Below are 24358 nucleotides of genomic sequence, written 5' to 3' on the forward strand. Positions count from 1 at the left end.
CATAGTCAAAGCTCCACGAGCCATCCACGAGTTTGGCATTCTTGAGTCACTGCCCAGTAACGGTCAAATGCCAACGAGTATTCGGCGGGTAGTAATTGTTTGAGGTAATAAGTGCTGCAAGTAGGCTTTTGATCGCACACTCTATCCAATCCGTCGCCGAACAGGTACTATGATAGTCAGTATGTCAAGGTTATGCCAGGTCACGGGAAGAGTTGTCAACAATTTTACTAGGCTTTTCGCCCTGATTACTAATTGGTTCTTGTCAAACCTAGATAACCCTGAGTACTTATATCGTCCATGATTTTTCCTGTACACATCAGGCCTAGCTCGCAATTCAAGTTGCCAAGCAAGGTATTATATGTCAACGACACCCGACACTACCAGGATAGTCATTGATATTCTATGTCTAAACGTGAACAGAAAAAATTGAGTCTACCGATCAACACGCCCAAGTCTCTGTAATGTAAAATATAATCAGGTATACCGCTGTCTATGCGAGGTGATAGGAAGTCATTTTGATAACTAAAATACGATAAGCGGTGGAAAGAGGGTACCAGGTGCAGAATATTGTAAGATACGAGGAATGTGGACAAATGGTTGAGCAAGGCCATGAAGAGTCGATTAAGTAGCTGTAAGGTAAAGGTGAGACGCCGACCACCTATAGGACGGAGATAAACGAAGCATGTTAATGAAGCGACAGTGGATGTGCAAGTCAGTTGGAGGGCAGGCGAAACAGTGCGTGGGCAGCGTGCAACGTCCAAGAAAACGCCCCAGGCTACATATGCCTACACTCGTTTCTTCAATAGCACAGCATACGCCCGAAGTTCACGGATGAGTGACTGGAGCTGGGGCGTACAGGGCGTGCCATCGAAGTCTACGGGTGAATCCACATCCATGTTATCACCCCGCTTGTCACCACCATCCTCGCTCTGGTCTTCATTGCTGGACTCAGACTCGTCGACCTCGGACGACGAAACCATTTCTTCATCAGCTAAGAGCGAAGCAGCAAATTTTGAACCTTTGCTAAGTATATTGGAGGACGAATGGAATGATGAAGCTGGAGTTAAAGTGGATGTTGACGTGCGGGTGTTTGAAGACGAGACTGCATGGGACGTCGATTCGGATGCTGTACGAGAAGGTAAGGCTGATGCAAGCCGCAGTTTTGACTTTTTTGAGGAACTGGAACGCGAATCAAGTCCAGCTTTCCGCTCGACCCACTCCGCAAGCTTAAAGATTTCTCCAGGATTTGAGAAGGCGTACCATCTGGGACGTTCGGTCTTCGTCTTCTGTGGCTTGTCTTCATCCTCATCCGGTTCAGAATCAAGGTCGGACTCAGACTCGAAATCGTCTTCTGAGCAGTCATCATCCTTTGGCGGATCTATTCTCTCTTCGACGCCTGGTCGCACGCCCCACACAGCTATGAACCAGCTCCATCGTTTGTGTGACGCACGTTCTGAAAGGGAGGGGGGAGTCCACGGTGATCTCGACTTGGCTTTATGGCTCTTAGTCTTTGTACCTTCATCCCGCTCCCCAACTTCGATATTAGAGGTAAGATACTCACGTGAAGTGTCTCTCTCTCCTCGTCCTGGCGTCAGAGCCCAGTATACCCTGCCTTCCGAGTCCCGACCTAGTGGTATGATGCGCTGGGCGCAGGAGGATAAAGCGAGGGTCAGGGCCGTCTGGGGGGTCAGTGTATGCGTTGGTGTGTCCTGTAAGTCCTTTGCAGCCTTCTCTTTCTCCTGGACATTGACGCCGTCTTTCTCCTTTTCCTTCTCCTTGGCACTGGCGCCCCCTTTCCCCTTCACCTTCTTGTCTTTGGCCTGCGCTTTCATATCCTTAGTCTTTTGCTCCATCTCCGCCTTTTTCTTCTCCTTTCTCTCTTTTTCAGCCCGATCAAAAGCTTTCTTCATTTCTAAACTTTGCCTCGTTAATTCTTTCGCATCTTTTGCGCCTTCCTCTAATGCATCCCTGACTGCCTTTCCTTGTAACGCATGGTCTACGAGGACACTGACAACAGGTACGAGTTGTGAGGTGCGGACTACTTCGGGCCAGTCTGTCTCCTTGCCCGTATGAGACGAAGTGCGGGCGGAACGGGTTCTAATGATCGGCGCGTTCTGAAGGAGGTGCTCAGGGGCGGGGGTAGGAGATGGGAGAGCCAGGGAAGGGAGTGTGCTCAAGGTGCTTAGAATATTGACGATCTTGAAGAGGAACACCTGCTGATGGAGCGCGTTGGCTGTTGTGGAAAGGATCTGTTGGGCAACCAGAATAGTGAGAGGAAAAGAGGGGACGGAGAAGACTGGAACACACCTTGACGTCTACTTCTATCATGCCTAACAATGCAATTAGCAGTGCTTTCATGCACCCCTCTGAGATCCAAGGTTCTAAATCACCATCCTCCCCATCGTTGTCAAAATCTCGTCGAGAGCGGGAGAGAACCTCGAATTCATCGTGGTGTGAACGTGACAGAGGGAGGAAACGAAGCGCAAATTCACGGATGTAGATGCGGGCTTCCGCTCCCTGCAGAGAGAGATGAGTGCGGACTGGTGTCCAGAGAGCTTTGGGAAGGGGTTTTGGGGTTGGAAATGGTGCAGGAGTGGATATATGCGCGGGATTCTTAGCGGATCTAGACTTGGAGCGACTAGTTGCACTTGCAGTTTGCTGGAGCGTGGATTTGGCTGTTCTCGACTTCTTCTCAGCGACAGGTTTACCTGCTATTGGGCACTGTGCACTTGTCAACATTAGGAGGTTAGGACTGATATGGACACATACGGCCGCGGCTGGATCTTGCAGGAAAAGGTCTGCGGCTGACTGGAGCCCTGATTTACGCGTTGTAACGGTGAGATTCCTATGCAAGGATAAAATTAGTGAAGTCGTGGCATAACGCGTGGTACGAACCCCGTGGGCTGAAGGCCCTTTGCCTTTCTGCAGCGAACGCAATTACAGGTCTCCTCGCATCGGGGGCACCTAAACAAAGACGGAAACCACGCATACAGTCAGTGCCAAGCGCATATACAACATTAGAGTCGCTACGAACTTGAAAAAGTACCCCTCGCTTGATACGTGCCGTTTTGTCTCGCCTGCTGGGACAGTACTGGTGGACAAGACGTCCTGAAGCACGAGTCCATAGCGATTTTTGAGACAGGGGCCGCAGTACTTGGTGTTGCACTGCCGCTTAGATTTCGTGTCTTCGCGTGTGCACTGGACGACAAGAGCTGCGTCACGCTTCTGGCTACATTGATGACAATAAACAAAGCCGTTTGGGAAGTCGGAGGTAGCGTTCGGGAGGGGACCGCGCGCAGCGGTTGGCTTGATAACTGTAGTTTCAAGCTTTGATTTCTTTGCCGGCTTGTCGAGGGTTTCGTCTGTTTTGCGTTTGGACGACTTGCTCATGGTGTTTTGAGATATGGATGCACGCAACGCGTTTTCTTTGCGGTTGGACACAGTGCGCGTGGGGTCGCTAGAAGCTGGTATACTAGGCTTATGCAACGCGGAAGAAGGGATTTCGACGAAGACTTGAGATAGACGCCTTACGGTGCCTTTTGGCTGGCCTGCCATTGATGATGATGATGATGATGATGATCGTGGTTCTATCGGAAAAGGCGCGTACAATAAACAAATGTTCCTTATTGCTTTGATCACATGATTACACCCAGCTGGCGCGTACACGGGTTTCTTATTCGAGGCTTTTAGGCTTAATCGCTTAGAATGTGCAAACAACATACATACTTAATGCGGTTTATAACCAATTATGTTGCACTTGAGCTCACATCTCAAGTGATCTACTTACTGGAGCCTGCCATCGCTGATTAGGCCCAGATATCAGGGTCAAGCGGTAGACATCCTAGATGGACCCGCGTCATTATTTTCTCTCCATGTTGATGGGAATTGGGATACTGGTATGGTAAGTAGTGGATGCAATCCCAAGCCCGGACACAGTATTGTGGGCACAAAAATAAAATTGGCGCTTTGAGACTTGGACGAAGCTTACCAGTCATATGCTGAAGCTGGTGACTAAATGAAAGATTGACTGCTGCGGGGCTACGAGATGAGAAAACCGAACGACGGACTGATGATTTGTACCGCTAGGGATTCTCAACGGGGTGCGAATCTTTATGCGAGGAAGCATATGGTCCCTATATTTGCTTAGCAAAGCGAGGCGCTCACTGGCACAGGGTTTTGACTGCGCTCTTGAATCTCTGAATTGAGCGAAGACCAGACTTCAAATCCAGTGTGGCAAAGCTCCACTCGACCCTTGTGCGACTCATTGAGTCTGCAGCTTATAGCATCGTACCCGTCCATCGAGCCTTGACAATGTTGAATCCCAGCGCCTGCGGTAAGCTACCGCATCCGATTATGTTGCCAAGTTACCATCACCGGATAAGCTGGCTTACCGCGTTGTACACGTCCGAGAGCAACGTCGCTGACAAGCACTACGAACAGAGTGGGCAGGCAAGGTTGTATAGAGAAGGAGGAAGAGAAAAGAGACGCGAAGTAAATCTTTGGACCAGCGCCTTTATAAGGCGGCTCATAGGACTGTGCTTCTCTAGCATAGAAGCGCAAGGGAGAATCTCCAAGTGCACGTTGACACAAGGCTCAAACTATACGCGTCAACGATACATGTTACCTATTGGTATCATTCTGAAGTGAACCGAGGCCCAAAGCATGAGCCGGTGACAAGACATGTATTCCACCTACAGTGAGTCGATTTACAGTTAATCAAATAAAAATGCATTTTAGTTCTTTTGATGCTTTATGTAAAGCGTTTGCCGCATTGGTCGTCATTTTTATACCTCCAACCAGTCCAAGAAGTCTGGCGTGAAGTAAGACAGGATCAAAGTAGCACCTTCGCAGAATTATGTCAAAACACCAAAAAGCCAATACATGTGTACTCACCTGCCCGGACCATACTCTCCGTGGTCTCGAATGCCATGGTTTTGAGATCATAGACGCCCGCAGTAGCACCAGCATGAACCATCGCAAATTCACCGCTGACTTGATAGCAAGCGATAGGATGGTCTGATGCGAGCTGTGTAGCATCCGAGATGATGTCGAGATACGGAAGCGCGGGTTTCACCATAATGATGTCTGCGCCTTCTACGATGTCTCGTTGCTAGAAAACATGACAATTAATAGCGTGTTGTGTAAGAGGCGGAGGGCAGGAGTTACTATTGCACGCCGTGCGAGTCCCTTGGCAGTAGGAGGGAGTTGGTAACATTTGCGGTCGCCGAATGATGGGGCGCTTCCGGCAGCATCGCGGAAGGGGCCGTACAATGCGCTCGCGAACTTGGCTGAGTAGCTCATAAGGGTGCATTTGCTGGCTAAGTCAGCGTCAATGAATGCCTGTTTGATGGCCTTGATGCGCCCATCCATCATGTCGCTGGGAGCTACACAATGGGCGCCGGCCTTGGCGTAGTTGACAGACACTTCTGCGAGACGTAGGACGGATGGCTTGGTGTTGATGGTACCGTCGGCATGGAGTAGACCACAGTGCCCGTGTGAAGTGTACTCGCACAGACAGACATCACAGGCGATGTACAATAATGGGAATAAGAGTCTGATCTTTTTGATAGCTTGGATGACGGGTCCAGATGGATCGTCTGCTGGGGTGCCACGGCCGTCCTGCAAGGTCTATAACACCGCACGCAGTTTCACCGGAAGGAAGCTCACCTTTTCACAATTCAAAGGCACACCAAAGAGGATGACGCTTTTCAGTCCTTTCTTCACTAATGGGCCGAGGAAAGTTTCGAGTTGGTTGACACCCCAGCGGCGTTGACCGGGTAGTGAGGGTATAACGACGCTGGCATCTGGATCATCGGTAATGAAGATGGGATACATGAACATTGACTTTGTGAGCTGCCTACGACCCTGCCATGAGCGTGACAGGGGGTGCTGATATCCACCCTGGAGGATTGAACTGAGCGGAATTGGCGTTTTAGATGTGAAACCATTAAACATGAACGTAAGTACTCACGAGATATCCATGTCGTTCTGGTCGACGTCAAACGTTAGCAATTCCAACTAGCGCGTCTGTCGTCTACGTCGTGGTACGATATCAAGACTGGCGATGCCTGGCATAGGTCACCGGTCGCATGGGAATTTTGATCTCAACAGTTTCAGCACAGTACGTGGTCATTCACTAGAATATACTAGACCTTCCTATATATGCTCCACAAATCACGGGAGATGTATTTGCGCATAAGACAGCTGAATCCTTCATCTTTGACGCCGTTTTCTCATCAATTTCGGTCAAGAGTCACAGCGAACCATAGCCCGAGCATAGCGAAGTCTGTTGGTGGCTGTGACGAATGTCGTGGGAATGAAATTTATCCAGCTGTCACGCCCTCCCCTCAGCTAGCTCACTACTTTCATTTACTCCCTTCCCCCTCCGCTCCCTTTTGACTCTTCACCATGTCTCATGCTGACCACACAAGAGATCCATGGTGCGTAGTAAACCAATTATTTGGCCAGTCCAGGCGATAATTTTGTGAAGTCCATGGGTCATATTAAATGACTTTGGAGGCGCATTTGCTATGGGCGCTGTCGGCGGCGGTATATGGCACGGTATCAAGGGCGCACGAAACTCCCCTAGGGTTAGTTCTCTTTCTCTCATCTTATTTTCTTCCTAGTCAAACCGGAACAAACATCACTGACCCGTTCACTCACAGGGTGAACGTTTGGTTGGTGCTATATCTACCATCAAAGCACGTGCCCCAGTTACAGGTGGCAACTTCGGCGTTTGGGGAGGCATGTTCTCCACTTTCGATTGTGCTGTGAAAGGTTGGCGGCAAAAGGAGGATGCTTGGAATGCCATTATTTCGGGGTTCATGACGGGTGGATGTTTGGCTGCACGAAGTGAAAATCTCCTCATCTTTGCTCATTTCCATATTTCTGATTTCAATGCGTCGGATGTCAGGTGGCCCAAAATCAGCACTAGGATCTGCAATTGCGTGTGGTATCCTCTTGGGTGTATTCGAGGGTGTCGGTGTCCTTCTCTCCCGTGTGTTCAGCGAGGGTACACGACCACAGCTTCCGCAACGTACGTCACGTTGTTCGACTTTATTTCGTCGACTGACCGTTTTTATCTGCATCACTTATGTTTCACCTCCCTGCCACACCCTCTCCTTGCTTCCCATGCGCTTTCGGTGCCACGTCCACAGTACCAGACACTATTCAGCCACAGCCCTCAGGACACTAGCTCCATACCTGCCTTGCAATCTATATTACAATAGATGTCTCTCTCTGCCTTATGGCCCACTTACCCTCTTCATTGTATATTCGCGCTGCAATGCAATGCATAGTACTGAATCTACTCATCATCAGACCTGATATGATCTGTTGCCATCGGGCTCTTCCAGTCTCGAGACTCTTCGAATCTTGTGCCTGCTATATCAATATTGCAAATTCGTGTAGGAAACTCGTACACAGGAAGGACAGTCACTATATGGATCGCGCTCTTGGTCAACCTCAGTGAGTTGACGTATATATATCGCCAAGACACTGACCCGGATTCCACTCTGCCAAGTGCTACCAACGCGAGCAATGTAACTTCTTGGGTTCAGGCACCTGTCACAGCAACCGTTTGCTATGACCGAAAACTGTCAAACTATACGCGACGTCTGACTTCGCTTTCCGTGGGCTCACACTACATTATCCTGTCCCTATCATCTCCCTTCATCCCCTCACCTCACTCTGCAGTAATACGAAGATTGACACATGCTAATCTAAGGGACAGCAGTTCCTGATGTACTTCAAGTCCGCGAATGCCCTGACGTGAGGAATTATTCCCTGCCAGTCCGCCATTCCCGCTGGCTGTTTTAATCGCGCAACTCGGACGATGAATGTGATGGGTAAGAAAGGTATGGGACGTGCTCGCTCACAAGAAAGGACTGAAACGGGGATCAGTAAGACGCACAAATAAAATAAAAATATGATCAAGTACTCACTTCGTAGAGTCCTTGGGAGCATGCGAGTTTGCATGAGGCATCTATTGATCTGCTTGCAAGCAATGGTCCAGGGAGATGAGACATCAGCCTTTTTTTTCTGTGGCCTCATAGAAGTAACATCAATTCAAGTTGATATTACTGAGGGGCAGACTTCAGAACAAATGCCCGTCAGTTCTATGTTATCTGCATCACAAAGAGACCTGATAAATTACATGATAGAACTCGTTGCATGAAATCACTGAGAGTTTATCTAGTTTTGGATGTTGTCAGATAGTCTGTCAGTGACCTGCTTATCAGTTGTCGAGGCTGGTTTCTAGAGCCGTAAAGCACAACGGTGTTGGCTCCTAGACTTGTATCTTGCGCTGATGTGTGGAAGCCCTCGAAACTGCTGAGAGCAGGGAGAAGGGGGGTTGCCCTTGCTGGGGGGCTGTCTCAGCGGAGTACGTTCCAGGTGGCAGCTGGGTACCTGCTCCGGTGGGAGATGAGGGTGTCCCGATGAGAAACACAGGATAGCCATGCATGGTGAGAGGCAGAAAAAAAAGCCAAAGGTGGGTTAAAGGAGAGAATATGAATTGGGGAGCTCATTATGAATAGTGAACACGAGGGGGAAACAAGGCGTACCATTCATTTCGTGCTGGTCTGTCCTAAAAGAATGACTATCTAGGTGCCGTGCATGCAATTGTTAAGGCCTGTTCATTGATTGTCAGTTGTCGTTGGCGCTGATTCTGCTACTGCCGTATCTCAGATGTGACTTGACCAATCTGTTGTCGACAGACCCTGGCTATCTCACCAAAATCCAAACCGCCTATTGTTTAGGATATATGTCCTGCGTGATCAGATGCACTGATATTTTTGGGTGTCCAACTTCTTGTTGCATTATGCGGCTTAACAACTTTGCCGGCTTGTCCAATATTTGTTCTGCCAGCAACATCCTGACAATATTCCAAGGCGTCATATCATCTTTTCAATTTGAACTCACCACCCTGTTTTCCTATAGGCTATCTCGCGAACTCGCCAGTATGAAGATTTTCAGTGGCCATTGATCTTCACATATTCCTTGTCCCTAATATGCCCATCTAATTCTACATATCATAAGAACGCGTTTGATCCCGCGGAACCAATTGGCGTTGATACCATGTGCGCGCTCCACTCGAACTATAGGTGTACCTAGACCTTCCAACATACTTCGAAACCCTATATACCACGACGGATCCTCTCCACCAAATTTCTCCTCCCCGCAGACCACTCGGCAAGCATTTTCCTACACAGTACTGCAAGTTGGGACATGTGCGCGCTCCTGGAAGACAATCGAACTCATACCAGTTTCTGCGTCGGAGTCTACCACAATTTTGGCGTGGTATTCTCGAACGCTAAGGATGAGGCGTGGCCCCAGCACAAACATCTGTACGACCAATAAAATTTGAAGAACACCGCTGAGTGTCTGAACTGCAATAGAATTTGAATTCTACAGAAATGATGAGAAGTGGTTACACGCAGATGAGTCGGCGACAGATCGGCGCACCAAGATTTCTGGAGAGAGATAGGTAAACTGGAGGCAAGAGACACCAACAAAGCTAATATGTACGAAACTTCAGCAGAAGAATATAACCGCATTCACATTACAAGCTCACATTGCAAAATAAAGAGCGTGAGATTGCAGTGTGTGCCGACGGTCAGAAGAATCAAACACAGCACATATGACACATACGCAGAACATCGATACTAATTGACCCATTAGCACAGTGCCGATTTTCTGGCCTCGACACATACACAGAATACGGTATTCCAATATAGCGTATCTTAAATATGATTTTGGAGTTAGCACAACCGTCAACCACGCTATAGCATAACATGAGGTACGAACAACCAAATACTACAGCACAGTCATGAGAGACCAGCGTTGTTTCAGTTCAATCTAGTATGACACCTTTCTTAGCAAGTTTTGCGCTCGGACAACAGCATAGACCCACCTCTTGTCCGAGTGTTAAGACTAGAAACATCATGAGAAGCGATTTTCAAACACTGTCCTGCTCACCCCAATCGTATACCACCACAATGCCGGGGGCAACTGCGAAACCTATCACCAAATCAGCGTGATGGAGATAGATATTTGATCCCGTCCCGAGACCCTTGATTGGGTGAAACGGTGCTAAATGAAACAAAAAGCCGGTAAGATTCAGATTTCCAAATCAGTATTAGTACGCACGAGGAAAGTTCCAGTCGTTGTCGGCAACTGCTACAAGCTGAAGTGTTCCCTATGAAATCATGTAATCTAATACGGGTCAACGTGTCACGGTGATGTGCGTGAAACAAGTATGTACTCTATGCGCTTTTCGTAGCTTGGTGTCTTTGTTTGTATTTGTACAAACTTATCCTACTTCTAGGTTTCAATCTATTGACTCGATGTCCGCTCTCTAATGAAACTACGATCGTGATGGGACTTTGTTGGATGCGTTTGTTGGTTGGTTTGGGCGAAAGCCCCGCAGGGGCTTTCCGGCCCGAAACATAGGTCCGTGCCTAAGGCGCTAGGTGAGCTGTGTTCCCATGTATTAGGAGTACGACGACGCACTCAGCGAAGCTTGGGGCCCTTTCTACTTAGGAGAAGTGCTTCTGTTCACCTGACTGGGGGAATGGTGTAGCGCGTGAACGGTTCCAGTACTGGAGAGGCTTGAATGTAAGGTGCGAGAATCACAGCATGCTCTCTGAGATATAGAGTGAACGCCTCGCTAGACCACCTTCCCATTGTTTTCACAACTTCGAACGGAACTCCGCGCAGAAGATATTCCAGCGTTCCCCCGATTCTAAGGCCATGTCCTTTTAGTTCTGGTAGGTTTGCTGCAGCCGTTGCTGATGCTATCCTCTTCAATAGCTCTTTCTTCGATAACGGCCGCAGTCCTTTGGCGTGTTTCCACGCGAAGAGGTGCGCATCACCATTTGCTGGGTTAATTCTCAAATGATTTTCTAAGGCGGCGTTCGGATCTGACGGCCCTTCCTGCATTGCCCAATAGGCTTCTTCTCCTTCGTTTGGAGAGCATTTAGTACTTGGTAGGTGGAACTTGGTTACTGGCAGACCGTTGCGGTCTGTTGCTTTAGACACGCCGGATCTCGTTATGTGTTTCTTCGGATCAAAGTCTTTGATCGCGTTTACTGTGAACTCTCCTAACCTCGCTATTGCATAGAAGGTTGTCGTCAAGCACGCGAAAATGGCTGCATCTAGTGGCGAATTGAGGTCTAGATGGTCGCGAATGATGGACAGGTAAGCGGGAGTGAATGGTAGCCGTTTGGGACGCTTGGACGACTCGGGTGCCGCTGCCGCTGCACCATCTAGTACCGCTCTCAACTCATTAGGTGGGATTAACCAGTTCCTTCCATGAAGTAAGTGCCAGGCTTTAAGACCCGCTGCATAGTTAGCTAATGATGATCCGGAGTAAGAACCTGCGCAACTGCAGAGAAAATCGAGAAGAAGACTGCGCGCGACTGGACAGCGGTGTTCTTCTGCAATGCTGTTTGTGTCGCAGAACACATGAAACACCAGCAAACCAGCCCCGTACGTGTCTTTCGTTGATTGTGCCCATGATGAGCTGATGACGTCTAGGATGCGTTCTAGCTGTGCATCCGAAATTTCGTGTCTAGGAGCTTGGGATGTCATTGCTGTTTCTTGTCTCGTACTATCTCCCGCCGGCAACCACAGTCTCAACCGGTCTCGCGCAAGACAATGAGGGCGCAGGGTAGAAGGTTTGGGTGTTAAATTAGGTCTATAATTCTGGGGGATTGGGGAAGGGGAAGGAACTGTTACATTTGGTAGCGGTGCTCCGAATCGTGTGTTTCTATCTTTCGTCATCGCTGAGCGCACTGCTGATGAAACTTTCTTCTTCGTAACGGCTGACTCTTGCTCGTTCGGCCGCTTGTTGTCTGAGCAACTCGCGGTTGATAACTTTAGCTGCTGGAGCGGAGTAATGGCCGTCTCGCAGGAGACGGAGTTCTGCGGCAGAGAATGGTTCTGTTGCGTCGATGAGGAAGGTACTAAGCTCTGTTGGAAGGCTGATTGGGGGAAGAAGAAAGCTTGTTGGTCCGTATATTCCTCTAGATGGTTCGTCTGCTGGATTGGAAGCGCTTGGGACATATGTAGTGACGACGTCGAAAGGGTAGGGTAGATTGTGAATAAACTCGTTGATTCTGCGAAAGACTTCGTTGACTTCCCGGTTCCTGTGTCTCCGTTTCCACCATCCTTCAACAACGCCTGTGTTGTCTCCGTGGACGACAATGTGCCTGCCAATGCCAGGCAGAGAGGTGAGAGTGTATATGAGGAGTCCGAAAGCCACTGCCTCTGCCCATCCGATGTCTCGTTGACCATTGTGTGTTTTCCACCCTGGAATCAACCTCCAGGCTCTCCAGTAGTTACCTATTACGATGCCTATTCCAATTCCTGAGCTTGCGTCTGAGAAAGCGAGAGGGTTTTCGAGTTTGATGGCTGGGTAGATGGCTCGTGTCACACCACCGGACTGAAGTAGCCTAGACCACCATTCTAGATCTTTCGCTACCCTGGTTCCTGCTCGATGCGGAAGGAAAGGTTTCGCGCCGCAGTGGGAAAGCATCTCCTCGAGGCTTGTTAGGTACGCTCTGCCTCGTTGTACTGCCTCGCATGCATGCAGCAGTTTACCGTACAGTTCTCGTACGTCCTGTAAAACGTGTGCAGGTCTCTTTTTCCACTTGGTGATTGCTGCCAGATACTTGTCGACTTTCATAGTACTCAAAGAGACTGTCCTCCGTGCGATATCCCAAAGGAAACCTATGTAGATCGTTGATGGCGCGAACGGTTGGTCTTTCAACAATTCCCATATGATACCTAGGTCATCTGATGTCTCGTTGACATCTTGTAAGTTGAAAGTAAACAGCTTGTCGTGCTTCGATCTTGGTGAACGAGACGAGAGGTCTTGCAGCGGCTTCGAACAATCCTCACTTAATTCCTCGAGCTTTCCTGTCTCTAGACACGTGTCTCCGAACCATAGCCTTGCGCCCGATTGTCTCATTCCTTCTTTCGCGAAGACTTGGTTCCATCTTTTTCTCTTATCGTTGTACTGCTGTAAGTACTCTCGTCTGATTCTGAAAAAGATATGGTCATCTACCCATTTGTCTAATGGGCCGATGCCATTGCTCCTAAAGATTTCGGCGCCAGCATCGGCTACATGCCCATATACTCCTGCCGATGGGGTGGCTCCGAACGCAGTACATGTGTCGATGCAAAATTGAGAGTCCGATACTCGTACTACTCCTGCTGGCCATTGCGAGGGGTGTAGTGGGACCGTCCGGTAAGCCTCTGCCACGTCTCGTGTGGCTGCTTCTGAACCTGGAGGGAGATTCGCGATTATTAGATATATAATTGAAAATTTGCCCCATGTCGTCGGAAAGTCGTTGGCATTAATGTAGGAGTTTATCGAGGGATTAGGATGGGAAACGTTTGTGGATACTGGAAAGGAGAAGTTTTGCACTATCCTGAATTTGCCCGGCTTGCCGGGCTTTGGGATTATGGACAGCGGCGACGATTGAAAAGGTCCTATGATACTTTCCAAAGTTTCAGCTCGAAATGGTCCAATGTACCTTCCTTTGTCCAATTCTTTTTGGATGATGCTTTCGAACTCGATCTGATACTCGGTAATCGAACTTTTATTTGGTGGCACCTGAATACTTTTGACAGGAGGAAAATCTATCTTAAAACCTAAACGGAGGCCATCCGGTATCTTAGCGAAACGCTCCAGAAGTCCCGCTCTTCGAAGCTCTTGTCTCCATGCCTCAGCCTTGTATGGCGTCAGTGGCATCAGCCTTCTGCGCTCTAGGGCATCTTTGGGCTCCGTGCGTGGCGGCTCCACACCCTGAGCAGACGTGGCGCGCATCGTGTTTTGGGGTTGTGCATCCCTCCTCTCTCTGCCAGGCCGTACATAATTGTTTCCCGTCCTTGGCCCAAAGGCCTTTGCAGATGCGCTCCGCGAAGGTATCGAACTTCTTGTCCCATGTTTGCTTGGCCGAACACTCGATGGTGCGGTGCGGGTGCCTTCCCAGGCAGACTTCTTGTTGCTGGACAAGTGGTCCTCTGCTGGAGTGTGCGGACGCTTCTGTGAAGCTGCAAGGTACTGGGGTTGGGTTGCTACGAACGCTGCTGCTGCTTGCTGTAGCGCCGTATGAGAGGGATTGGCGATCCAAGTGTGTGGATTCGAGCCAAAATGGGCACATGATGGCCGAGGGGTAAGAAGGCGCATGATGGCCAGGGTGAAACGGGCGCATGATGGCCAGGGGGGTAAAGGCACGCGATGGCCAGGGGAATACAGGGCACGCGATGGCCAGGGAGACGAGAGGCACGCGATGGCCAGAGTTTTAAAAAGGCACGCGATGGCCAGGGTAGAAAAAGGGCACGCGATGGCCAGGGGAGCACATGATGGCGTACGAGCCAATGTTGTCAACCATGATTGGCCGACAGGAACAACATGTTGCGCAAATGAAAACGAGTTGCGGTTGTTAATATGCGAAAGAATTTTAAGAGACAAACTTTCGTTAGGAATGATCATGCGTCCACGCGATATTTACTGACCTGAATAGCGGCCGCAGTCTCCTTCTCTCTCTTTTCGTTGAACAATTCTTCCCTTGCTTCAAAGATCAAGTCTTGGTTGAGGTCTTCGAGGCTCCATCCTTGCGCTGTTCCTATTGTCTGATGCCAGCGCCTTCGTTGCTGGGATTGATACAGTAGCAGCGCTCGTTGTTTGAGCTGATCTGGTGAGTGGCGCCAACGATGCGTCTGTAAAGCAGACCAAAATTGTATGTGCATGTCCGTCCGATCGTTAGGCCAGTCGTACAATTTCATCATTGTGATCATGCGAGGAGCGGCCTCGTTGAATTCCTCCCAGGACAAGTTTTCGTCCTTCACCACTGGCGCAGCTTTCGGGTCCTTTACTGCCGCTGCAGGGATCCAAGAGTGCAGACCATCCGCTGCTGGCAGCATTACCATGGCTTCTGGTTCCGCTATTAGGTTGGATAGTTTCGCATCCTCGAGACCGCGGTTGGTGAAATAATGGAGTTCGCAGTAGTCTCCGGACTTCATTTTCCTTATGGCATATTGCGCTGGGAGAATGGTGGGGTCGGAAGGTACCTTTCCGCGCACTATGGGCGCGTACTTAGTTTTGTTCTTCTTCCGTTCTTCCAGGCGAGCGGTCTCTTCCTCTTCCTTGCGTTGTTGCTGACGTTCTTCCTCTTCCTCCTCTTCTCTTTGCCTCGCCTCTAGCAACCGTCGCTGCTTAAGCGCCCACCGGTCTTTCTCAGCATTGTTAGCTAAGGTCCATAAGGCTGCTAAGGTTCGTGCAGCGTTCTCGTTCGAGAGACCTTCTTCGACCAATTGATGCCGTGAAGCTTCGTGTTCTTGTGATGCGAAGTCCGGCCTTATTGCCAAGTTGGGATCTTCTACTAGCATTACGGTACTAAACGGTCTTGAAGGCAAAAGATGAAGCTAGAGTAGCGAGATTCCGACGAAAAGTGGCTAAGCTATGTGGTGGGCAGAACCAAGAGGTGCTGCGCCACCTCGCTTATTCCGCACTTAGACTAAATTCTAGGCCTGCCTCGTGCCTCGGCCGGCCTAGCCCACCAACTCTCTTCGGTATCGCTAGCCGAGCCTGGGCCTCAAATTTCAGGTGTAACAGCCTCTGTAAATTACTCTTATGCCATATTCTGTGGCTAGTATGATAGCACCAGCCGTGCGCGTGAAATAGTGTTGCCGTCGAGGCGAGTTAAACTCGATGTAAACTCGATTCGGTTCGGAAATTACCAAATTCGTTTCAACTCGATGAATCGAGTTGCAACTCGTTGGGTTCGAGATTCACAAAAGATTTTGTGCACTTTATATCCATACATCGTAATCCCCTGTAAAAGGCCATATGTCATAGTATGAATATCTCATTGCAAAGAGCTGGAGCCTGCAGTAGACTCGACATAGCTGCCACTCCAAAGGAATTTTCTAGATCCTTCACTCGGCTATTCTTTGAATTGAGACCCTAGCTAGCCACTAGAGCTATTGGAGCTAGGAAAAAACCTAAATATCATGATAGCTCGAAACTGGTACGAGCAACTTGAATGTTTTTGACCCCATGTCGTTGCAGCAGGATGGCCTGTGGACATTTTCTCATCTCAGTCCTGAACAATTCTTACACTCGAATTCTCATCAAAGCACACTATCTCCACTTCAAACCCCAAGTGGATCCTTTGAATCACTTCGAAACATTTCGCCAGGTCCATCAACTCCTGCCCCCAATGCAATTGGTGATGAAAGATTAACAAGTATCATATTAGCAAAAAGAACATATATTTCCACTTCTATTCCACGTCGCTATGGATGTCCTGCCTGCTCAAGCTTCATCCGTGCCTTCCGAGCGGATATTTTCATCCAGCAAGGAGACCTGCACTCTACGGCGTAGCAACTTATCTCCGGCCACACTCGAAGCACTACAAGTGCTGAAGTTCATTTACAAGCAAGACCGCCTCAATTTCACAGAGGACCTGGTGGCTGACGAGCAGGACTACACAATATCTGGACCTGTGACTCCCAGAGCGGTCGACGAGCTAATGGCTATTGGGAATCTTCGCGAGCTTGACGAGTTGCTCCAGAATGCAAGGGACATTGATTATTAGTGTATTTGCTCGTCGTGTACTAGATACTTGCAAATAATTGTCGTCGTCGGCATACAGAATCCCTGGTTTTTCATTGGCTGGAGTACCGGTCCGTATCACGCCCGAACTCGTTTTCACATCGAGAGGTGAACGAGGTGCAATTCGTACAACTCGTTGATTCGAACTGTGTCGATTTTCCACCTCGATTCGATTCGATTCGCCTCGGCGGCAACACTAGCGTGAAATACTAACGTGATTATGTAATATTTGTTGAATTTTATGATTTATGATTTGTGCGCTGTGCGTATCACCCATGCTGTCAGCTGAATTATGAAACGGCCTGGGTCGACGTCCACCACTTGTTTCGCGTCACGGTTTGCAATGTATCACTAGTGTCAGCTCCCTTTTGAATTCTCAATACACATACCAGTAGTGGCCTGTACTAGCCCAACTATGGAATATACAAACCCTGCACCGATGAGGCGCAGCTTCGGGACGACTGTCGCTGGTCCAAGGAGAATGGACCTGGCTAGCCGACCTGTTCTCAATCATGATCAATCATACCGCGCTGATGCAGGATCAGATTACTTCTCTCATAACCATCCGACTGTTCAGCGATGTCAGTCAGCCAAGCAACTCATCGACAGATACGAGTCCATTTTACAGGAACCATCAACTGCTCGTAGGCCACCAAGCGCAGCCCGTTTTCATGGTGTATCGTCGTCTCGCTCCATTGGCAAGGGTAAGAGAAGGTCTTTGAGTGCCTCGTTGCGCAATTTCCTGTCCGTCTTCCAGAAGGGAAGGAAAGGAAAGGACGGAGATGATCAAGAAGAAGACATTCCTACAGTTGTGGTCGACGCACCGAGCATGGCTCAGATCCCTTCAATGTACACTGAGAGCGCTCCCCTTCCTCGTGATACAGGTAGCATGACCCTTTCAGCGGGTAAAGTCTCTGCACGTCACTCCGGTGCGCTGTTATATCTTTCCATGCCATCGTCTTCCACTACTTCGCCTATCCTGCCCACCTGGACATCCTGCGATGTCACCTTGCATACCCTGCATATACTCATAACATGGTATACTACTCACGGCAATCCTCCGACTCATGTCCTTCCACTAGATGGCTGCACCGACGTCCGTTCTATTTCTATGAACCGACTGGATCCTGATGAGAAGGCTCTTCTTCCGACCTCAACAGACCAGTCTGAGCCAAAGGTGTTCGAGCTTTTGTTCGAGGGCCGCCGAAGAGAAAAATTTGCGGCATCATCGAGTCAAGAACGGGCACGATGGGTCAGCGCCATATGGTATGATAATGCACAATCAGCAATGCAGATTGATGCGACAACTTTCACAGGGATACGTTACTTCAAAGGCAGTCGCAGGGAACAACACGAGTACAGGCGTTAACGATACGGACAAATTTGGAGCGTAAAGGTCAAGAATACTTGCAGCCTCCGTCAGCATCAGAGTATCCTTCCTCCGAATACACTTCGTCCAGTGGTGTTGAATCCGAGACCTCGCTGACGACGGAGCAGTCTCTCCCTCCGACACCAAGCAGCAAATCACCTCTGTCCACTCAGTCTCCGGCTCGTTTCAGTCTACATGATTCGCCACGGAATCGTTCTCCCATGTCTCTCTTGCCTCCGCGACCTCCGTCACAAATATCACCATGGAGTCCTAGTCCCAAAAGTCCCTCAATTGCCAAACTTGGAAATCTTTCCGTCGTCACACAACGGTTGGCACAGATTGATCAAACGAGCTCCCCAGGATCAGCAAGTAGTGATTCTATCATGCCGCACTTACAGGGTGCTCAGACCATCCGGCCCATGCGTGCTCGCCGGGCGTTTGCGGAAATTCATAAGATCAAAGACGAAAGCTTTTCGAGCGACTCACCGTTGAGCAGTGGTGGACCCAGCCCGCAACCGAGATCGCCGACATCGATCGAGACATACTCTTCGCGGTCAAGAAGTGCTTTCGCTCGTAGTGGGACATCTCTAACGCCTGCTCCGACTCTTCCTGAGACACTGCGAGTTCTCGTGGAAGGTTTACCGATTCAATCTCCCTCGCCATCTACAGTAGATAAGGATCTGCAGGTGGTGCCCATTACGGACTCGATCAAAGAGGCCGCAGCAATGACTTTAGATCAAACGATAGGTATTAGCGAACAAATAGCTGTGTTACAACACGATATTCGACACCTTCCCAGTGAGCTGGCACCCTTGTTGGCTGACACCACACGTCAGTCTTCTACCGAAGCTAAGGAGGCTATCACTTCTGCGATACAAGCATTGGTTGCCAGGGTAGAGGAGATTCAGCAGCAGGGCTCCTCCAGCACTGTCCAGCTGCAGGGAAACTCCATTCTGAAGATCCTGGACGTCATTCAGACGCAGTTGAAATCGAGTCTTCCTCGCGTTCTCGAAAAACTCGATACGATCCATGACAATCAAGAGCGAGAGATGTCGACGTCACACGCGAACATCACCATGAAGAATCTGAGGCCTCCTTTTTCTACACCGACTTCACCGGCGGATGGTTCCAAAGCCTGTCTGAACGTGGATCTCTCGGATATATATGCGAAGATGAATGAGCTCGCCTTACTTTACAAGACTGGTAATACCCCGTCGAGCACCACTGTAGGAAGCCCTCGAAAAAATGGAGAACCCCCAGAGAAGCTAGCGCATGACCTATTAGACGACAAGGTTCGTTTATTCTCAATCACGCGGTTTCATTGGCTGAACTTTCACAAGCTGAAAGCCGTCCTGGATTACCTGAATGTGGATGAAGAACAAAAAAAAGTGCAGCTCGAACAGCAGGCCGATAGTGTCCGCTACCTGAACGAACTAAATTCGGTTAGCTCAAGAGCGTAAAGTGTGCACTGCTACTGACGACTTTTTATCAGTGGCTGGACGCGTTTGTCAGCACAGGCACCACGCAGATACAGGTTGTCGCAACTGGTGTTGAACAAATTTGTAAACAACTAGGTATCAGCACATCCGAAGAGCTTTCAAGCACCAACTTGAGTGGACAGGTGCAACAACTGCTGGAGGCGGCGCGGAGTCAAGTGCACAATGAAGAAGACTTGCGATCAACAGTCCACGAGTTGATCCAGGTCGTTCAAGAACATCTCACTCATGGAGATGAGCGACGCAAAGCACTTGGTTTGTTTGTCGGATCGTCTCTGTGGTGTCAGTGGTTAAATGACGATATATCTTAGTGACGGACTCGGTAATGGAAATCATCAATCGCCAAAGAGCAGACCAGGAGCAAATGCTGCGAGTGTTGTCGAGCGGTAAGTGGTTTCCTTTACCCGGAAAATTTTGTCTGACATATGCTAGAACTGACGGAGGAGATCCGAGGGGAACGACTGCGTTTCGTGGAAGCGATGAAAGAGGCCACAGCAATTAATGTACAAGGCGCGTTTTCCCTTTGTCCTCACGGTCCTTCGTTGACGATGTCCTGACGAGCAGCTCACGTTGAACATTTCAAGGCTGAATTGGGTCGTGAAGTCGCAGTAATGACACAAGATGTTGGGAGGCTGCACAAAGAGAAGCAAGCGATCGAACAGCAAATTGCGGACCTATTCGCATTCTACTCTAAGCAAAAGCAGGAATCCGAGGTGTGTCCCGTCGATCTCCTTTTGGCTTGATAATTTTTTGTTCTTGAAATTGCAGGCCCCCTATCGGCGTGTACTTCCAAGGTCTTCAGGTCACAAAAATGTTCAGAATATAGCCGCCTCAGAATCACCACACCGACGTCCGTTACCTAACCCTGAAAACCACGGTATTGATACTGTTAGGTTTCAGAGGCGCGATCCTCGGAGTAGGATCAGAGCTGAGTAAGTGGGGCATTGAGATGGGAGTGGAGAACGATCTATGTAGGGACAAGCGAGCGTTTGATGGATATGCCAATATAAAATAGTAATGTTAAACCCCCACCTGCATAGGCACCACCGACACGATTAGTGTATCACGGCCGCGCGCGCGAGAGAGCGATAAACGACAAAGCCTCGTCCCAACCCATTCTCTCCCGCTCCTTTCCCAGGGCTCCGCCCCTGCGAACTTCCTCAGCATCAATGACTTTCCAGTCATCGTATTGGGTGACCATGCCGTCTTTAATTCCATGGACAATCTCTGACGGTAATGCATCAAGATCTGGACGACGATTGAGCAGTTCATCCGGTGCCATCTCCGTTTCTGGCGGGGGTGGTGCAGCAGTTGTTACCGCTTCTGATGAAGGTGCTATGTCAGAGAGAATAGTGCCTGCGACCGCATATGCATCGATCATAGTTGACGCAAGCACACCCTTAGCACCATTGGCTGCCCATCCGGAAGCATACATATTTTTCAAGGCTGAACCATCGGAAGAAGTGATACGCCCTGCAGATGAACGAAGGTGACGCAGAGCAGGATCGAAGAAAGTCGTTTCTGGATCTGCATGAAATCCGAGGGAGGTTACGACGAGAGAAGTAGGAAGAGTGGATGTCTCGCCAGTAGGCACTGCACGATGAGTGGCAGGATCAAGATGGGTGTGAGCAAGGGTAAGATTCGCCATATCTAATGCTGAAGCACTTGATGGAAGAGTGAGACTAGCGGGAGAGCGGTAAAAATGGAGTGACCAGGATTTGGGCGTCGATCCTGGTCGATTCTTGGATCCCTTCTGGAGTAGCTCGAGCGTGCGCCGCTGCTGGCGTGTTAATGCGACACCTGATGGGGGTGTAAGTAAAGTGGGTTCGATAGGAACCATCGATGCCTCTGGAAGATTGATCATCTCCCGAAGCTCTTTAGTGGTGAATGCAGCCTCCAGAGGTCCCCGCCTTCCAACTATGGAGACATGCTTGACGGTAGAGCGGGAGAGAACTTCGAGAACATGCTCTGGTACATCATATTGACGAAGTACAGAGGGGGAAGTCAGAAGAATACGTGCAATGTCCAGTGACACGTTTCCCTGTCCAATTAATGTAAGGTGTGTTATCTTGTCAAGCGCGGGGGGTGGCGGCTGGGATGGGTGTTGTGTATACCAATGGACCAGGGACAATGCAGGTATGCAGTAAACAGACGGAGGGATTGCAGGGTGCAAGGTGGGCATAGTACATCCTGTCGCGAACAATAAGTGGGAGTAGTTGTTGAGTATGGAGGTCAGGGGTAAATGAAGCGCGCGAGGAATAGAATGGAGGGGCGTGCTCCCGATATTCACGTTTCCAAAGAAGCGGAAACGCGGGTCGGTTGCAGTAGCATCGAATTTGTTCGTGCAATTCTAAGGGTCTCCTCAGTGATTAGTGAGACATGAAGAAATCCAGCTCACCTTGACCTCTGGATGATCTGGTGCAACGCCATAGCGGACGAGACCATGAGGTGCCCACAGTCGATCGTACATGTGCACCCTTAGTGGTGGAGACATTGGATCCTTCAGTGGAAGGAGAGAGAGCAGGCGCGAGGCTACATAAAAAGCAGATGGCCCTCCACCGATTATAGCTAATTTCACCGGAGGTGGCATGGTCCAAAGGACCAGGAAGGATTAAAAGAGCCTGTAAGAAAAAGATATTAATGAGCGTTTGATGAACGTGAGTGTGGAGTCATGACATCGACCGTGACCGACGCGGCGGCCGACGGTAGCGCCCCAAATTGGCCGTACTTAGGACTTCTTGACTCATCAGTCGCGATTCATGCAGGCGACACTCAGTGTTGCCGCTCTCAAACGTTTGCTCCAACCTTAATATTGCATTTTACAGAGCTCACTCGGTTCCAGCGTTCATTAGGGCACTAACATGTCTGTCGAGATATGGCGACGATGTTGTCATATCTGCAAACCCAGAACACCTCTCTTTAAGCGCAACTAATTCTTCACTCTCTGCATACTGTTGCTTCAAGTATGGGCGCAGGTTCTTTTCCAGATATAAATTCAGAGATGGCGTGGCACAAGACGATGTTCAGGATGTGAAAGGACAGTTGCTCGCCAAGGTATGTCTGTTTTATTGCCCAACTGCGCTCCGTGACAGACTGTTTAGAACCATAGACATTTCTTTCCATTATTAAACATAGAACTATCGAGAAGACATTGGAACGCTGCGAATTCATAATCGTTGAAGCAACGGATCTATATGACCAGAATGAGCCAGACGAGGACCAGGACACATTAGAGAGCAGATTGATTATTCGATTGCACTGTAAACATGGTATGTACGAAATCTACTCCACGTGCACAGACATGTAAAAGTCTCCGCAGGCATAGTAAAGACTCACCGACTGCCACTCTTGATCCCTACATCATTGCTTTTGCCGGGTACCTCAGACCCTTCGACTGAATCACATCTTACAATAGGTCCACGCGCAATAAAAGACATAACGGAGCATTTCCCAAATGCTCGAGGGGCGAAAGGTGATCCTCAACTTGTATGGACCTTTGGAGACACCGACGTTGAGGTTAAGAGCCTCGAGTCCTCTATTGACACTAGAGGTGGGAATACCTAATCCAGATGGTGGACTGCTCATATCTATCTCCCAAATCAGGTAAAGCTCAACTATCAACAGAGCTGACAATCAGCGCGGATGAGTTCGATGTCTATGACGTCTATGCAACCCCAACTATCATCTCTTTTCACTTGCGAGAGTTCAATGTGTGTCACTACAGTTAACGTCCAATTCTTACAGTCTCTGACTTTTCTTATCTGACAGGCCACAATTGCTTTCGCGGAATCCATGGGTCTCTGCCTAGATCTACGGTTCACAGATTCTGTGGCCCCTCTCTTTATCGACGTCGAAAGCGAAGAGTCAGAGTGTCTTTTTGTCATATCTACCTCGCAATACGGTGGTTCAGCCGCACCTCCATCGTCAAACTCTACTCAACACAACACACACAAACGTCCTTCTCCGAGCGATGATGGTAAAAGCAGTTCGAGACAGCGAAGCGAAACACCAAGAATAAAGAAACCAATAAAAGCCGTGCAGCGTATGGATGTGCGTACACCTGATGTAACTTCTACTTCAAAAGCACAAAACGATGCACGATCAATGCCACCACCATCTTATATTCCTCAGTACACGTCAGACTCTCCACTGAATCAAATGCCGCCTCTTCCCTCGCCGTCTTGGAATCTTCCGCCTGATCCATCCCATGGAGTTACGGTGCAACTCGAGCCTCTCTTCTACCCTCAGTCTTCTCAGTTATTATCGGATGAGCCAAGCGGGAGCCCTGAAGTGGGTCGAGCTAAAGCACGGGATCGGACTCCATTATTTTATCCCCTTTCACAACTTTCTCAGGCAGACAAGGAGGTGATACGCGCATCTGGTTTGGGTATCGAGGACATGAACCAGGATGAACTAACGGCAATGCTCGAAGGAGAGGGCGAAGAAGTTGGCTTCGAGTTCGCTGCGTCTCAGAGTCTTACCAACATGGAAGATGCAGATTCAACTATGCTTTCTGCGGATGATGATCCTGAAAGCTTTGAGCTTGTTGAAGACATCGGCACTGAACTTGGGCCAACGCAGGACGACGTTGGAGGCAGGAAGAAGGTATGTTTTGTCATCCTATGGAGGGCTGGGTGCTAACCCATTGTCTAACTCAGGTGTTCCAGCCTCTGTTTGAAGATTAATTTCGTAACATGTCAGGATTTTGTTCATCCTTTGTTGTTGTGTTTACTACTTATGATTTTCTTCCTGACACACTGTAGTGGGAGAGGGTTTTGTAGAAAATAAATGTCAATGTCATATGCTGCCAAAAAATCACTTCCCTTAAGATTCGGTTTATAATACAGTTACGTAATTAACCGATAA

At 49.2% G+C, this 24358-nt stretch overlaps 7 protein-coding genes across 7 annotated transcripts; 3 read left to right on the plus strand and 4 right to left on the minus strand.

The window, feature by feature from the left end:
- Positions 1 to 333: 333 nt before the first annotated feature.
- Positions 334 to 3592, minus strand: HD556DRAFT_1332721 (uncharacterized protein). Its single transcript, XM_041301816.1, has 5 exons — positions 3035 to 3592; positions 2896 to 2964; positions 2770 to 2845; positions 2308 to 2721; positions 334 to 2249 (listed from the first exon to the last, which is right to left on the minus strand). The coding sequence occupies exons 1-5, from the start codon at positions 3553 to 3555 to the stop codon at positions 786 to 788; spliced, it is 2544 nt and encodes an 847-aa protein (XP_041165742.1). The 5' UTR covers positions 3556 to 3592; the 3' UTR covers positions 334 to 785.
- A 970-nt stretch (positions 3593 to 4562) lies between these two features.
- HD556DRAFT_717415 (uncharacterized protein) lies at positions 4563 to 6072 on the minus strand. Its single transcript, XM_041311401.1, has 4 exons — positions 5972 to 6072; positions 5668 to 5914; positions 5167 to 5619; positions 4563 to 5110 (listed from the first exon to the last, which is right to left on the minus strand). The coding sequence occupies exons 1-4, from the start codon at positions 5980 to 5982 to the stop codon at positions 4859 to 4861; spliced, it is 963 nt and encodes a 320-aa protein (XP_041165743.1). The 5' UTR covers positions 5983 to 6072; the 3' UTR covers positions 4563 to 4858.
- A 110-nt stretch (positions 6073 to 6182) lies between these two features.
- Positions 6183 to 7456, plus strand: HD556DRAFT_717371 (mitochondrial import inner membrane translocase subunit Tim17/22). Its single transcript, XM_041311400.1, has 5 exons — positions 6183 to 6440; positions 6491 to 6590; positions 6666 to 6852; positions 6914 to 7036; positions 7158 to 7456. Exons 1-5 carry the CDS (start codon positions 6409 to 6411, stop codon positions 7193 to 7195), a joined length of 480 nt encoding a protein of 159 aa, XP_041165744.1. The 5' UTR covers positions 6183 to 6408; the 3' UTR covers positions 7196 to 7456.
- A 7180-nt stretch (positions 7457 to 14636) lies between these two features.
- HD556DRAFT_1429584 (uncharacterized protein) lies at positions 14637 to 15399 on the minus strand (the record flags this gene model as incomplete). Its single annotated transcript, XM_041304825.1, has 2 exons — positions 14637 to 14730; positions 14789 to 15399. 2 exons carry the CDS (start codon positions 15397 to 15399, stop codon positions 14637 to 14639), a joined length of 705 nt encoding a protein of 234 aa, XP_041165745.1.
- Positions 15400 to 17108: 1709 nt separating this feature from the next.
- Positions 17109 to 20235, plus strand: HD556DRAFT_1227648 (uncharacterized protein; the record flags this gene model as incomplete). Its single annotated transcript, XM_041297175.1, has 5 exons — positions 17109 to 17893; positions 17944 to 19438; positions 19489 to 19747; positions 19925 to 20017; positions 20057 to 20235. 5 exons carry the CDS (start codon positions 17109 to 17111, stop codon positions 20233 to 20235), a joined length of 2811 nt encoding a protein of 936 aa, XP_041165746.1.
- Positions 20236 to 20491: 256 nt separating this feature from the next.
- Positions 20492 to 22210, minus strand: HD556DRAFT_717618 (uncharacterized protein). Its single transcript, XM_041311402.1, has 2 exons — positions 21891 to 22210; positions 20492 to 21842 (listed from the first exon to the last, which is right to left on the minus strand). The coding sequence occupies exons 1-2, from the start codon at positions 22080 to 22082 to the stop codon at positions 20556 to 20558; spliced, it is 1479 nt and encodes a 492-aa protein (XP_041165747.1). The 5' UTR covers positions 22083 to 22210; the 3' UTR covers positions 20492 to 20555.
- On the plus strand, positions 22204 to 24328 carry HD556DRAFT_1332786 (Rad9-domain-containing protein). The gene is made up of 7 exons (XM_041301817.1): positions 22204 to 22285; positions 22335 to 22546; positions 22602 to 22761; positions 22812 to 23042; positions 23096 to 23202; positions 23261 to 24097; positions 24151 to 24328. Exons 1-7 carry the CDS (start codon positions 22252 to 22254, stop codon positions 24175 to 24177), a joined length of 1608 nt encoding a protein of 535 aa, XP_041165748.1. The 5' UTR covers positions 22204 to 22251; the 3' UTR covers positions 24178 to 24328.
- Positions 24329 to 24358: the final 30 nt, after the last annotated feature.

This window comes from Suillus plorans, assembly GCF_016647745.1.
Source record: "Suillus plorans strain S12 chromosome Unknown HD556scaffold_5, whole genome shotgun sequence".
Classification (NCBI taxonomy): Eukaryota; Fungi; Basidiomycota; class Agaricomycetes; order Boletales; family Suillaceae; genus Suillus; species Suillus plorans.